Consider the following 15,120-nt stretch of genomic DNA (forward strand, 5'->3'; position numbering starts at 1 on the left):
TAGGTCTCAACTCCTACTGAACCATGTGTGAGCCGTATGTGGGTATGGATGAGCTGTGGCTGGGCTGAAACATCCAACAGCAATAACCAGCTTGGGTTGAAGGCCAGTCAGGAAAAGCCACTATTCCTAGTAGGACAGGAGGTGAACTGAGTAGGGCTGACTCATGGACCTCCTGGTATGCGCTAAATCTGGCATTGGGAGGGGTTCTGATGGAGGAGCCTGGGCAACTCCTCTGGCAGGACACAGACCCTGCAGGTAAGTGCAAGAAGCATGATAGGAAACAGCCCAGAATAGGCCATGGAAAGTTTCCCACTGGCATACATTTGGCATGGGTCGGAGGTAAACCAGACTGAATCAGTTCATATCATCCACTGGCATATGCGAGCACCAGAACACAGTATTGGTCAGGCCGGGTTTGATCGCGACAAAAACCAGTCCACAATATGGAATGCCAGGGTGAGGTTGCCTGTACCAGATGTGACCGCAGCACCCAACCAGCACATGTGAGAACCAGGAAGGGAGGGGACGGAGCCAGCAGGGGGATTTAGAGCAGTGTTCCCTTGCTGGACAGCTACTCCCACTGGAGAGCGTGAGCTGGGATGGGAGCAGACCAGACTAAGCAGGACTACAACACCTGTGTGCTTCATGTGGACTAGATCAGGGAAAAGCCCGGCTGGGCGGATTATTCTTACTGGTGCAAACAAAATTAGAGTGAGTGAGGGTTGTTTGGGCTTAGCCGCAGCATCAGCTGACAGAGCTGGCACTAGAGGCTAATTCTGTCAAATCAAACCACAGAACCACCCGAAGAGTGCATAATCCAGGAGTGAGAGAGACCTGGGAGGGAAATAGTGGGCTTCTCCCTCTTGGGTTACCACTACCACGGGAAGGCTCGAAAACTAGGACAGGGGCTGGGGTGGCTAGACAGAGAGGCACTCAACAACATCTGTGAGGGCTGGATAGTTGGGCTGGTTAGATGGAACTAAGCTTCAATACCCATCAACATATACGAGAGCCAAATGAGATGTGAGATAGGCTGGACTAGTCTGCTACACATACTGGCAAACCAGGGGTAGAGGGCAGGCCTGGTGGGGGTTATTGTGGGTCGCTCTGACTGGGCTGCAGCTCCCCCTGGTTTATACAAGGGCCGAGTATGTGCTGGGCAGAACCAGGCTGGACTGCAACACCCATCGGTTCCAGTGGAAGTAGGGGCTGAAAACAGAACCAACCCAGCAATTGCAACCACCAGCTGATCGGGGCGATGGACTGTGCCGGGCCCTGTGCTTGCTAGTACATATAAGAATCTGGTCTGGGTGGGGCTTCTCCCTCAATATCCCCCTTTACCTCAGACACATGAAGGAAACAATATGGAAATAATAGTCTTACCCACTTTCCTAAAGCCCTTGAACCTTTTTACCCTAATTAACTAAGTAAAGATTGTCAAAAAATATAATAAAAAATGGAAAGAAAAGAAAATTCCTATAAGGGAAAATTGAGAGCTACAAAAAGCTCAAATTCAATCAGCTCTAAAAAAAAGATTACTGTATATAACTACATGTTTATAATTATACAAAGTTGATAGTCATATAGTCACTGCTTTGTTCCACATGTAAATAAAATAACATTATCTGTCCCAGCTGCCCTTTCCAGGATGTTGTACAAGGTGCTAAAATAAAGGAAAATTATGTACATTAGCCCAAAGGCACAACATTAAAATAATGTCAAATTAAAAGTTCTTCTCCCAATGGAAGCGTCACTATTTTTCTGTAATATGTCCCCCCTGCAGATATATCGACCAGCAATCCTTTTATATACTTCCTCTTTCGCTCCTCTTCAATAAAGGAAAAATCTATCTTGCATGTCCCTTTGGACATCTTGCAATTTTAACAAGATCATAATGAAAGTACCAAGTGGATTTGGAATTGAAAAGATTTTACAAAAAGACTATGTGGAGGCAGTGTTTGGCTGTTGTGTTGGAAAGTCAGAAAGAGCATTTATGGGCTGGGGGTAGGCCATGTGGCCTACAGAAAGCTTCCCTGCCTTTATTAATGTACTTGCTTTCAATATAAACACTTAATGGTTTCATTTGTTTCCCACAGTTTAAATAAAATCAATCCATTAATCATCTTACAAAATAAAGAGAAGTGAAGATTCCCTGGAGTTTGGGGGCCATTTTGGTGTAATTTCTCTTTCACGTGCTCCACTTATTGATTTCCTCCAGAAATAATAAAGGTAGCATTATTCTACCCAGATTTTAAAAATGACACCACATATAGTGACCTTTCCGGAAGCTTCCTTGTCACCACACCTAACCCCACAATTGGCTTCAAGCATGTCTAGCAGTTGGAAACCCTCTCTCTCTACGAGTAAATAAGTCATCTCCAGAAAAAAATCAAATGTCGGGCCCGGCGGCATGGCCTAGCGGCTAAAGTCCTCGCCTTGAAAGCCCCGGGATCCCATATGGGCGCCGGTTCTAATCCTGGCAGCTCCACTTTCTATCCAGCTCCCTGCTTGTGGCCTGGGAAAGCAGTCGAGGACAGCCCAATGCATTGGGACACTGCACCCACGTGGGAGACCCGGAAGAGGTTCCAGGTTCCCTGCTTCAGATCGGCGCAGCACCGGCCGTTGTGGCTCACTTGGGGAGTGAATCATTGGACGGAAGATCTTCTCTATCTCTCCTCCTCTGTGTATATCTGGCTGTAATAAAATGAATAAATCTTTTTTAAAAAAATCAAATGTCTTTATTAAGTTATAGGTTAAATTTATTAACATGGCATAGCTCAGAATACACCATCAGTCACATAAAAACAAAACAGGTAATGGTTTTAAGGAGAGCTGAAATGCCACATGACCTCTGTATTTGACTGATATGATCTACTTTCTCTTTCAAAATTGGTGTGAAAAGTGGGTATAAAAAAACAACTGCTCCCTGAGTGAATCTGTAGGGCACTGCCTTTGAGAGGGAGCCACAGGGGAAGGGGCCTGGCACTGGGGCTGGCCCACAAAGCCTCCTGACCCAGCTCAGGGCTGTGATCTACAGACCCTGAAAGCAGCTGGTGACTCAGGCAGTAAGCCCTGCTGGGCTCAGCCGGAGGCCCCAAACCAGAGCCAGCTCAGCTGAATCACCGCTAAAATCTCAAAACAACAAGAAGCAAAAACACAATGAGGAGAAGTATCAGAAAAAGCAATGACCCAGAGGAAAGATCAAGCACTCCCTCCCAATACAACCAAAAACTAATCTCAATATCTGAGATGCAAGATGAAGACATAGAGGAACTATCAGATAAGGACTTTAAGAAGCTAATGATGAAATTCGTCAGAGAGAGTGAAAAGCGCTGGGAAGAGTCTAAGGCATTCGAAAACCATATCACTGCAGAAATAAATCAAATCAAAAAGGGAATCCTCGATATAGAGCACAAAATTGAAAGCCTAACCAACAGAATGAACACAGCAGAGGACAGAATATCAGAATTGGAAGACAATCAGAATGAAAGGCAGCAGCTCATCAAACAGTTGGAGACAAATCTAGAGAAAGCCAATAGGTCCATACAGGAAATGAAAGACAACCTCAAAAAATCAAATATTAGAATAATAGGCCTTCCCGAAGGAGTGGAAAAGGAGACAGGCTTGCAACGGGTGCTCAATGAGATAATACAGGAGAACTTCCAGAATATTGGAAATATAAATCCAGCACAAATCCAGGAAGGGCAAAGAACCCCCAGGAGATACGACCCAAACAAATCGTCTCCCAGACATGTGGTCCTCAAGCTACCTTCAAGTGAACACAAGGAAACAATTCTAAGACAAGTAAGAAAAAAGGATAAGATTACTTTCAGGGGAAGGGAAATCAGGATCACAGCCGACCTATCAGAAGAAACGCTCCAAGCAAGGAGAGAATGGGGTAAAACCTATCAAATCCTGAAACAAAACAACTGCCAACCAAGAATAATGTACCCAGCAAAGCTCTCATTTATATTTGAGAATGAAATTAAATACTTCAACAGTAAAGAGAAACTCGAAGAATACATCAACACGAAACCAGCTCTGGAAAATCTCCTCAGGAAGGTGCTAAACCCAGAAAGAAAAAATACAAACCAAAATCAAAGATGGCAAATGGGAAGACCTCCCCACTAAAATCCATACAAGAAAAGTCAACCAATCAAGAACTCTAATAGTCGCAAATACACACTTGCATACTTACACTCATGGCAGCCCAAAACCAATTCCTTTCAATATTATCTCTAAACACAAATGGCTTGAACTCACCAATCAAAAGGCATAGATTAACGGAATGGATCATCAAACAGCACCCAACTATATGTTGTCTACAAGAGACACATCTAACCAGAAAATCCTGTAAGAAATTTAAAGTGAAAGGATGGAAAAAGACATTTCATGCCAATGGACGAGAAAAAAAGGCTGGCGTAGCTGTTCTAATCTCAGATGACCTAGACTTCAAGCTGACAGACATCAAAAAGGACAGAGAAGGACATTATATATTGGTGAAGGGACTGATCCATCAAGAAGTAATTACAATCGTGAACATATATGCACCTAATTCCAATGCGCCTAGCTTCGTGAAGCAACTACTTACAGACTTAAGGGGAGACATAGATACACACACAATAATAGTGGGTGATCTTAACACCCCACTAACAACTATAGACAGATCAACAAAACAAAAACTCAACAAAGAAACAACAGAGCTCGTACAAACATTAGAACAACTAGACTTGGTAGACATTTATAGAATTTTTTATCCTAAGACCACAGATTATACATTTTTTTCAGCAGTGCATGGCACCTTCTCCAGGATCGACCACATGATAGGACACAAAGCAAATCTAAATAACTTCAAAAAGATAGGAATCATACCATGTACCCTCTCAGACCACCACGGAATGAAACTGGAAATCAGCAATTCAAAATGTCCCAAGAAATATAGAAACTCTTGGAGGCTGAACAATATGCTATTAAACGAACAATGGGTCAGGGAAGAAATTAAAGATGAGATCAAAAAATTTATGGAAACCAATGAAAACTCTGACACAACATTCCAAAACTTGTGGGACACTGCCAAAGCAGTGCTACGGGGTAAACTCATCGCAATTGGAGCTCATGTCAAGGCCCAAGAGAGTCGCCAAATACAGGAACTAACCACACACCTCCAGGAATTGGAAAAGCAGCAGCAGATGAGCCCCACACACAACAGGAAACAAGAAATCATCAAAACAAGGGAGGAAATCAACCAGATAGAAATAAAAAAAACCATACACAAAATCAACGAATCAAAAAGCTGGTTTTTTGAAAAGATAAACAAAATAGACACCCCGCTGGCCCGTCTGACAAAGAAAAAACAAGAGAAAGCAAGAATTAACAGCATCAAAGATGAAAAAGGCAACATAACAACAGACATTACAACCATTAAGAACATAATCAGAAATTACTACAAAGCACTGTACTCCAACAAATCAGAAGACCACCAAGAAATGGAAAAGTTCTTAGACTCACACAACCTGCCAAAACTTAGCCCAGAGGCAACAATCAACCTGAACAAACCCATAACTGAAGCAGAGATTGAATCAGTGATTAAAGACCTCCCAACAAAGAAAAGCCCAGGCCCAGACGGCTTCACTCCAGAATTCTACAAAACATTCCGAACAGAACTAACTCCAATCCTCTACAAACTCTTCAAAACAATAGAAAAGGAAGCAACCCTTCCAAACTCATTCTATGAAGCCAACATCACCTTAATCCCAAAACCGGGCAGAGATCCTACAGAGAAAGAAAACTACAGACCTATCTCTTTGATGAACATTGATGCTAAGATTCTCAACAAAATCCTAGCCAACAGAATTCAAAAACACATCAGACAGATCATTCATCCAGATCAAGTAGGATTCATCCCTGGAATGCAGGGATGGTTCAACATTCGCAAATCCATAAATGTGATACACCACATCCAAAAACTGAAAAACAAGAATCACATGATAGTATCAATAGATGCAGAAAAAGCTTTCGACAAAATTCAGCACAACTTCCTGCTAAAGACCCTAACCAAGGTAGGCATAGATGGAAAAATCCACAACATAATCAAAGCAATATATGAAAAACCCAATGCCAGCATCATACTGAATGGAGAAAAACTGGAACCCTTCCCACTGAGATCTGGAACAAGACAGGGATGTCCGCTTTCTCCGCTGCTATTCAACATAGTTCTAGAGGTGCTCGCTGAGGCCATAAGACAAGAAAAAGAAATCAAAGGAATCCAAATGGGAAATGAAGAAGTCAAGCTTTCACTATATGCAGATGACATGATTCTTTATATGGAAGAGCCAAAAGGCTCAACACAGAGACTACTAGAACTTATACGAGAGTTCGGTAGAGTGGCAGGGTACAAAATTAATGAACAAAAATCAACAGCCATAGTGTATGCTAACAGCCCCAAGTTGGAAAAAGATCTAACCAGCAAGATACCATTCAAAGTAACAAAGGAAAGCATGAAGTATCTGGGAATTAACCTAACCAAAAATGTAGGAGACCTATTCGAGGAAAACTACAAACTACTTAAAAAAGAAATTGAACAAGATCTAGAAAGATGGAGTAACATCCCATGCTCCTGGATAGGTAAAATCAATATCATTAAAATGTCTATACTGCCAAAAGCAATATATACATTCAACGCAATCCCAATCAAATTGCCCAAAACATTCTTCACAGACCTGGAAACAATGATCCAAAGGTTCATCTGGAAGCACAAAAAACCACGAATAGCTAGAACCATTCTCAAGAACAGGAAGTTAGCAGGGGGAATCACAGTTCCGGACCTCTGGACATACTATAGGGCAGTGGTTATCAAAACAGCCTGGTACTGGCACAAAAATAGAGAAGAAGATCAATGGAGCAGAATAGAAACACCAGATGGGAACCCACAGAAATACAGCCAAATAATCTTTGACAAAAAGACAAACGACAACCCAGGCAAATGGGAAGGTCTGTTCAATAAATGCTGTTGGGACAACTGGTTGATAGCCTGCAGAAACAAAAAGATAGACCCACATCTCTCACCATATACTAAGATCAAATCCAAATGGATAAAAGATTTAAACCTACATCCAGAAACCTTCAAACTTTTGGAAGAAAATGTTGGAAACACACTGGAACACTTAGGGGTAGGCCCTCACTTCCTAAAAAAGACTCCAAATGCAGTAGAAATCAAGACCAAAATAAACAATTGGGACCTCATCAAACTAAGAAGCTTCTGTACAGCTAGAGAAACAATCAACAAAGTAAAAAGGCAACCCACAGAATGGGAGAAGATCTTTGCACACGACTTAGGTGATAGAGGGCTGATCTCCAGAATATACAAAGAGCTACAAAACAACCAAAATGTCAAAACAAACAAGCCACTCAAGAAATGGGCACGGGAAATGGGCAAACACTTCACAAAGGAACAAACCCAAATGGCAAATAAACATATGAAAAAATGCTCAAGTTCCCTGGCAATAAGGGAAATCCAAATTAAAACATCAATGAGGTACCACCTAACGCCAGTAAGACTGGCCCATATGAATAAAAGCACCAACAACACTTGTTGGCGAGGTTGCGGGGAAAAGGGAACCCTACTCCACTGCTGGTGGGGCTGTAGGCTGGTACAGCCTCTATGGAAATCAGTATGGAGAACATTCAAACAACTCAAATACAACATACCGTATGACCCGGCAATAGCACTCCTAGGAATATATCCAGAACACTTGTTTTATGAGAAACCAACATGCACTCCTATGCTCATAGCAGCACAATCAGTAATTGCAAAGACATGGAAGCAACCAAAATGCCCATCAACAGAGGATTGGATAAGAAAGCTATGGTTCATCTACTCCATGGAATACTACTCAGCTATTAAACAAAACAAAATGCAGTTCTTTGTGGCCAAATGGGCCAAACTGGAAACCATCATGCTAAGGGAAATGAGCCAATCCCAAAAGGTTAAATACCACATGTTTGCCTTAATTTAAGATGACACGATGTTATGTATAACAAGTTATGTTATGAATGTTATATGTTGTGTATAAACCTAAATTGAAATGTCAATGAGGTGGTCACAGAAGGTGGATAAGAAATCGCATTTGCTTTTACCATATTGGTTACTCGTTACTATGTCAATTAATTCCATGGTGATGTAAATTTTTGCTGATGGTATGTTGGAGCTTTTAATTGATCGGGATGATAGTCTGCTGGCTCTGTCTTCAGACCAGAGAGTGTATACCTAAGAAGCCGTTGAACTTATCTGGACAATAAGATGCTGGACTCTATGTTTGGTATATGCTTGCAATGGGGGAATCTCAGCTGAACTTGAACTGTGGTTATGCAACAAGGTGGAGGAATCCACCATGGTGGGAGGGTTTGGGGAGGGGTGGGGAGAATCCCAGTACCTATGAAACTGTGTCACATAATACAATGTAATTAATGAATTTAAAATAAAATTTAAAAAAAAAAAAAAAAAAAAAAAGAACTTTCAAAAAAAAAAAAAACACATGAATTCTACAAAAATATATAGGATATTTCAAAAAATTTGTGAAAAAAGTTAAATAAATTTATAATGCTGCAAGAAAAAAAAAAAAAAAAAAAAAAAAAACAACTGCTCCCTTACCTGGAAACTCTCCCATCAGATATCAACTCAGCCAGCTCCTTCTTTCCTTGAGTCTTCTCTAAATGCCAGCTTTTTAATGGAATTATCCTGACTACCCTGTCCTCACCAGAAACCACTCCCTCCTACTTGCCCATTGCCAGGTTTTAGGATCCACTGCACTCAGGTAAAGGAATAACTGGAAAGAAGTGCACTGCTCCTTTAGCGGTACCTCAAATGCTGCCACTTTCCCCAAATCTCCTAATAGTTGCTTTTCAGAAACCTTGAACAGCTGCTCCATGCCTCCAGGCCAGGTGCTCACTATGCTCAAGCAAGGAATGAGAGAAGAGTATTTACATTTCCTCCCCAATATCTCCACACCCAATGTACACAGAAATCATGTATTAATACACATGATAAGCCAGACCTATACAAAGTTTTTACTTAGCTGTTATGAAACTGTACACTTTAATTCAAAAGATCAAGGAAAACAGAAGTAAAAAAGTGATTCACTAACACAAAAACAAAAATGAAATCTATGCAGAGTTTTTCATAATTTGCGTTTTCCATAAGCTTTTCTAAAGACTTCTCAGCTATATCAGTATAACTTTTTTTTAAGATTTCTTTACCTGAAGGACAGAGTTACAGAGACAGAGAGAGAGACAGAGAGTTTCCATCTGCTGGTTCACTCCCCATATGACCACAACACTCAGAGTTGGACAGATCTGAAGCCAGAAGCAAGGAAATTATTTCAAGTCTGCCACATGGGTGCAGAGTCTCAAGAACTTGGACCATTCCATGCCATCTTCCCAAGCACCTTAGCAGAGCACTGGATTCAAAGTGGAGCGGCCAAGACTCGAACTCGTGCCCATATGGAATGCTGACACCACAGATGGTGACTTCACCCATGATGCCACAGTCCCAGCACAAAAATGTTTTATAATCTTTATTTTATATGCCAGGAAATACAGGCTTAGAAATCAGTAAGTAGTTTACTAGAGGCAAACTGACTAGTGACAAAACTCAGATCTGTGGAATTTTTGCTAAACCATCTTAAAACCACCTACTTTAAAGTCAACAACAATGAATATTAGAATTGAAGCTTCCTGTGACCCACCCAGACACATACATTAATCTCTTTGAGAATGGGCATCAAGGAGAGTCCCATCCATATTAAGCTTGAAAATCAATGCTTATTGCTTTCCAAATAACAAGCCTCCATTTTAAATGACTTTAAATAGGATGTCAATATGCTTCAAGAAGAAATAATCATTAGTGTTGGAATCAATCCACTTGAAATAGCTTACACATGCTCACTTTCTCTACTCCTCTGTACCATAGTAAAAGACATAAATGGAATTTGTTACAAACCAAAGTGCATTCACTTTAAACACACAAGTATTTTCTAAGCCCTAAACCTATAAAACATTTACATTCTTGCTCCCATTACACTTCTAACAATAAGAACTCCTTTTCCCAAGAACTGGTAGACTATCACAATAAAGAAGTTTCATTCTGTAACAAAACAAAACAAAACACAGGTGCTTTCCATTTGTTCATCAAAGACAATTCTGACACATTTCCCTGAGGCAGGTAGAGTTGTTCAAGTCTTCCTAAGGACTTTACTCAGCAAGAGCAATTTTAATGCACTTGCATTAAAAAAAAAAAAAAACACGATGTTGCGACACAAAGGGCTAATCTGCCAGTTGCCATGACCATATCCCATTCCAGAATCCTGGTTCCAAGCCTACCTACTCCTGCTTCTGAACCAGCTTCCTGAAAAGGCAGCCTGAGAGCAGAGAATGGCTCAGACACATGAGCCCCTGCTGCCCACACAGGAGCCCTACATGGAGTTCTGGGATCCTGGCAGCAGTCTAGTCCAATCATAGCTATTGTGGGCATTTGGGCAGTGAGTCAGAGGATGAAAGATACCTTTCTTGCTCTCACGCTGCCTTTCAAGTAGATGAAAATAAACAATTAAAAAAAAAAACTAGGGAACTCATCTTCTATCAGGTCAGTTTGAACAATGACCTCCTTACATAAATCTGAATAAAAATACTTGGCAGAAACTCATTCACTATATATAACAGGGATGAAAGGAAATTTTGCATTGGAACAAAAAATATGATTTTTCTAGGATGAGAAGGTGTTTAGAACAAGTTTACAAGTAAACATGTAACTATACAGATTGAAAAGAGTTGGGGGTCTGGCACTGCAGCATTGTAGATTAAGCCTCAGTCTGCAGTTCTGGCATCCCATAGGGGCACAGTTTCGAGACTTTGCTGTTCCAGTTTCAATCCAATTCTAACCCAATTCCCTGCTTATGACCTGGGAAAACATCAGAGGATGATGCTTGGACCCCTGCACCCAATGGAAGAACCAGAAGTTCTGGACTCCTGGTTTCTAACCAGACCCAGCCCTGGCTATTGCAGCCATTTGGAGAATGAACCAACAATTGGAAAATTTTCTCTCTCTCTCTCTGTAAATCTGCCTTTCAAATACAAATATTTCTTAAAATATTTAATAGGTCATCAGATTTCAATATTCATTGAGGATGTCTAGTAAATACACAACAACGCCATTCTTCAAGGCTTTCAGGCTCCTTTTTTTTTTACCATAACAATAGGTAAAAATTTAGGCCTAAAATTTATAGCAAGTATTCAGCTTTGAAACAAAAATCTTCTTCAAAAATTTTACTATGGATATTTATGAGGAAGCTCAAAAGTTTCAAATTGATCAGCAGTAATGAATCAGAAATAAAAAGAATTCAGTACAGTTATTTTCAACACTGAAGAATATGTCAAGCAGTAATCTCCCCCCTCAATCCCCGCACCACCACCACCCTTTTTGAGAGAGAAAACTCCAAAACATATGGCCCAGGAAGAAAATCTGCACTCATTTATAGCAATGAACTGGCTTTTACATCTTTGCAGTTAGAGTACGCAAATGACTTCACAGGCAACAGCTTCCGTATGTTTCATATTTTTAACATTGACCGTTCATAATAAAGATTCTTTGATCCTAGATCAAATGTTTGAATCAATTTTCTCTACACTCACTGAGTCACCATTATGAAACCTCCCCACCTTCCCACCTCAGATGTTTCAACCCTTCCTGCAATCATCACCTTCTCTGTGGCACTTCCCAACCCTCTGCTGGGGTTTTTGGCTCTGATTGTTAACCCCTCATACAAAGGCAGCACAGTAATGAATAATCTTTGTGCATAATAAGTTAACTACAATAAGTAAGGCTTCCCTAAGGAACTCACAGACATCTCTAATAATATTTAATGTTTGGTACAAAACTTAGTCCTTTCCAATCAGAAAAACAAAAATTCTCAGTAAGTGCGATATATGCCTACACATAAGATAATAAAAATCAAGACACAAACATTTTAAAAACAATTATCTGGGATGAAAACTAGAAAAAAGTGAACTGATACATAAGGTCCTAAACAATACAAGAGATGGAAAATCCAAATTAATAGGAAAAAATCGCATTAAAATGTGTATGCATGTGCTCACTTCAGCAGCACATACACTAAAATGTCTATGCAGGCCATGCCTGAATGCTCAACTGGCTAATCCCCCACCTCCAGAAGCCAGGATCACATGTGGGTGCCGATTCATGTCCCAGCTGCTGGACACCTTCCAGCTCCCTCTTTGTGGCCTGGGAAAGCAGCAGAGGATGGCCCAAAACCTTAGGACTCTACACCCACATGGGAGAGCTGGAGGAGAGCTGGAAGATAGCTGGGTTTAGATTGGCTCAGCTCCAGCTGGATAGCCATTTCGGAAGTGAACTTGTGGGTGGAAGATTTTTCTGTCTCTCCCTCTCTCCATAAATCTGCCTTTCCAATAAAAATCAATAAATCTTAAAAGAAAAAAAATTCTATACAAGTTGGTGTGGTGGCATACCAAGCTAATACTCCACCTGTTAGTGCTGGCATTCCATAGGAACATCAGTTCGTGTGCCCGCCGCATCATTTACAATCCAGCTTGTTTATGGCCAGGGAACGCAGTGGAGATTTAATTAAATCCTTTGGCCCCTACACCCATGTGCTCCCAACTTTGGACTGGCTCAACTCTGGCCATTATGGCCATTTGGAAATGGACCAGAGATAGAAGTCCTTCTCTCTTTCTCTCTGTATAAATTATGCCTTTCAAATTAAAATAAACATTTTATTTTTTAAAAGTCTATGTAACATTGTAAGTTAAGATTATCCCTACAATAAAATTATTTTAAGTGATTTATAGTCCTTCTTAAAGTCTTTTTTGAGGAGCAACATTTGTAATATAATCTTAAAATGTAAATTTTTCAAAAAGATACTTATTAAAATGTTCATTTTAATAACATTTTAAATTTCTAGTGAGAGTAAAATAAACTTAGCAGTATCAACCACATAACTAAAATATGCTTAGAGCAAATTAAACTGGTATGTTTAAAGAAAAAAAAAGGATGATAATCCCAAAGTTAAAAATCCACCAAAAACGCATTTTTTTCTTCCAGTTTTCTTTATACTTTCATATACATCAAAAACTTAACATGCAATTATTCTTTATTTTGAAATACAGATAACATAACAGTTAAAAAGAGATCAAATAACCCTTCTCTTGTTAATTGTAAGTTTTACAATGGCAATCCTGCACGAGCTAACCCAGGAAGTTAAAGCTGGCTATAGACCCAGCATTACGTTTAAGAAAAACAAACTTCTCATTGGTTTGGTGGCAAATTGTTGCAAATATCATCTGCCCATGCCAATGTTTGCACATTACCTTACACACGGTGGCGAACTGTTGGTTATTTCCTGCTCCAACTACAACATAGCCATCCTTGGTTTTAAAAGCCTAAAATAAATGCATAAACAAATACACAGATATTTACATTTTTACAAGATCACAAAATTTGGCTATAATTTAGGAAATACAAACATAAAAAGCTTATGGTAAAGCAGCGTTAATAATTAATTCAATATCAACAATTATTTTTCCCCTTTATTTGCATAATTGTCTTATTTTATTTTTAAGACTATAGATTATGTATTCCATAGGTAGAGTTCCAAGAAGATAGTCCACTTCTCTTACTCCACTAGAATTTTCAAAGTACTTGCCAGCTCTTCCACTAGCTCTTGCAACCTCAAAAAAGATCATTCCAAAAAAAAAAAAAGTAATGGAATTTGATTACCACTCATAATGTGAACTTCTATGTTCATTACAGACTAAATTGATGTTCAGTTTTTCAGTTTTTATGTCATTTTTTTTATAACACAAAGAATATTATAGGGAAAGCATTATTTTCTACAAAGTATAAGAAAAAGGGAGAGCTACAAAGGAAAGGACAGAGGAAGGCGAGGAAACAGGAAGTAAGAGAAGAGAGAGGAAGGAAGCTGTGGGAACTACATTTGTTTGAACATCTCACATGGAGCCTTTGAAAGATCTGCTGGCACAGGATCTCACTGGACACTGTGCTGTGCATGCTGCTCAGAGTACCTGTCCCTTCTGGAGACAGGTACATTAGGAAAATAGACCTCTAAGCGATTGCCAGTCTTCACCCAGAGAACTCGTCAGTATGACTTTGTCGACATACCATCTCTAATGATACTGGAGAAAAACAAAACTTCACCTTCATTTTTTCTTTCTCAAAATCAATGAAAGCTTTGAAATTCCTTTCTTTCCATGTGAAAATTACTCTTGTCACATCCTAACTCACTTCTCTTCTACTACTGCCTCTAGGAAGTATGTCATGTATCCCCCTTGAAAGAACTTATCCCTTATTGATACTCATACTGCTTTTTGCTCATGACTTCTAGAATCTACTCAATCACCTTTAATCTCTGCATTTCTATGGAATCCTCTTCTACTTGTAGGCTCATACCTCTAGTGAAAATATCACTAACAGAAACAAAGCAAAAAATATATCAGTCCTAATGCCCCTCACACAATACATCAACTGCCTATAAGATTCCTCACTGCCACCACATTCCAATAGCCTTTTTCTTCAGGATTCTTCTCCTGTCACCACATTAACACTATACTTTCTCTGACTCCTATATATCATTTGGTAGAGTTAACATTCTGTCCTTCAGGAGGTTATCTTATTTCTAACCTCTGTCCAAGTCCATCTCTTGTCTCTGACCTATTTTCCACTTGCCCTTTTGGCAGGATTTCCCTCTCTGTAGTACTCAATACACCTTAAGCATCTAGCTTTGGCATTTTTCTTCATCTGCTTCCTTAGTTAGCCATCATCCACATGTACCTACTAAAAAAAAAGCTAAAATTAAAATAACCAGTCATAAAAGACCATATATTGCTGTTGCATTTGTATAAAAAGTCCAAAATAAGCAAATTCCTGAAGAAAAAAGAAGATAGTAGCCATCTGTGTATGGAGAAGTTGGGGGAAAATTGAGAATAGCTGCAAATGAATATCACATTTCCTATGAGGAAAAGAAAATGCTCTCTAAGATTGATTATGATATGGCTGAAAAACATTGAATACAC

At 39.7% G+C, this 15,120-nt stretch overlaps 1 protein-coding gene across 5 annotated transcripts in view; it reads right to left on the reverse strand.

Moving 5' to 3' along the window:
* SUGCT (succinyl-CoA:glutarate-CoA transferase) overlaps positions 1 to 15,120 on the reverse strand; it is a 692,355-nt gene that overhangs the window by 500,951 nt on the left and 176,284 nt on the right. For all 5 annotated transcript variants that reach the window (XR_009247288.1, XR_009247287.1, XR_009247290.1 and 2 more), the window contains exon 10: positions 13,399 to 13,470. Coding sequence is in view for 1 of the 5 variants with exons in the window: in XM_004582355.4 (XP_004582412.2) it covers positions 13,399 to 13,470 (72 nt within the window). In the remaining 4 variants the exon portion in view is untranslated. The remainder of the gene's footprint in view (positions 1 to 13,398; positions 13,471 to 15,120) is intronic.

The sequence above is a fragment of the Ochotona princeps genome, chromosome 20 (assembly GCF_030435755.1).
Source record: "Ochotona princeps isolate mOchPri1 chromosome 20, mOchPri1.hap1, whole genome shotgun sequence".
Classification (NCBI taxonomy): domain Eukaryota; kingdom Metazoa; phylum Chordata; class Mammalia; order Lagomorpha; family Ochotonidae; genus Ochotona; species Ochotona princeps.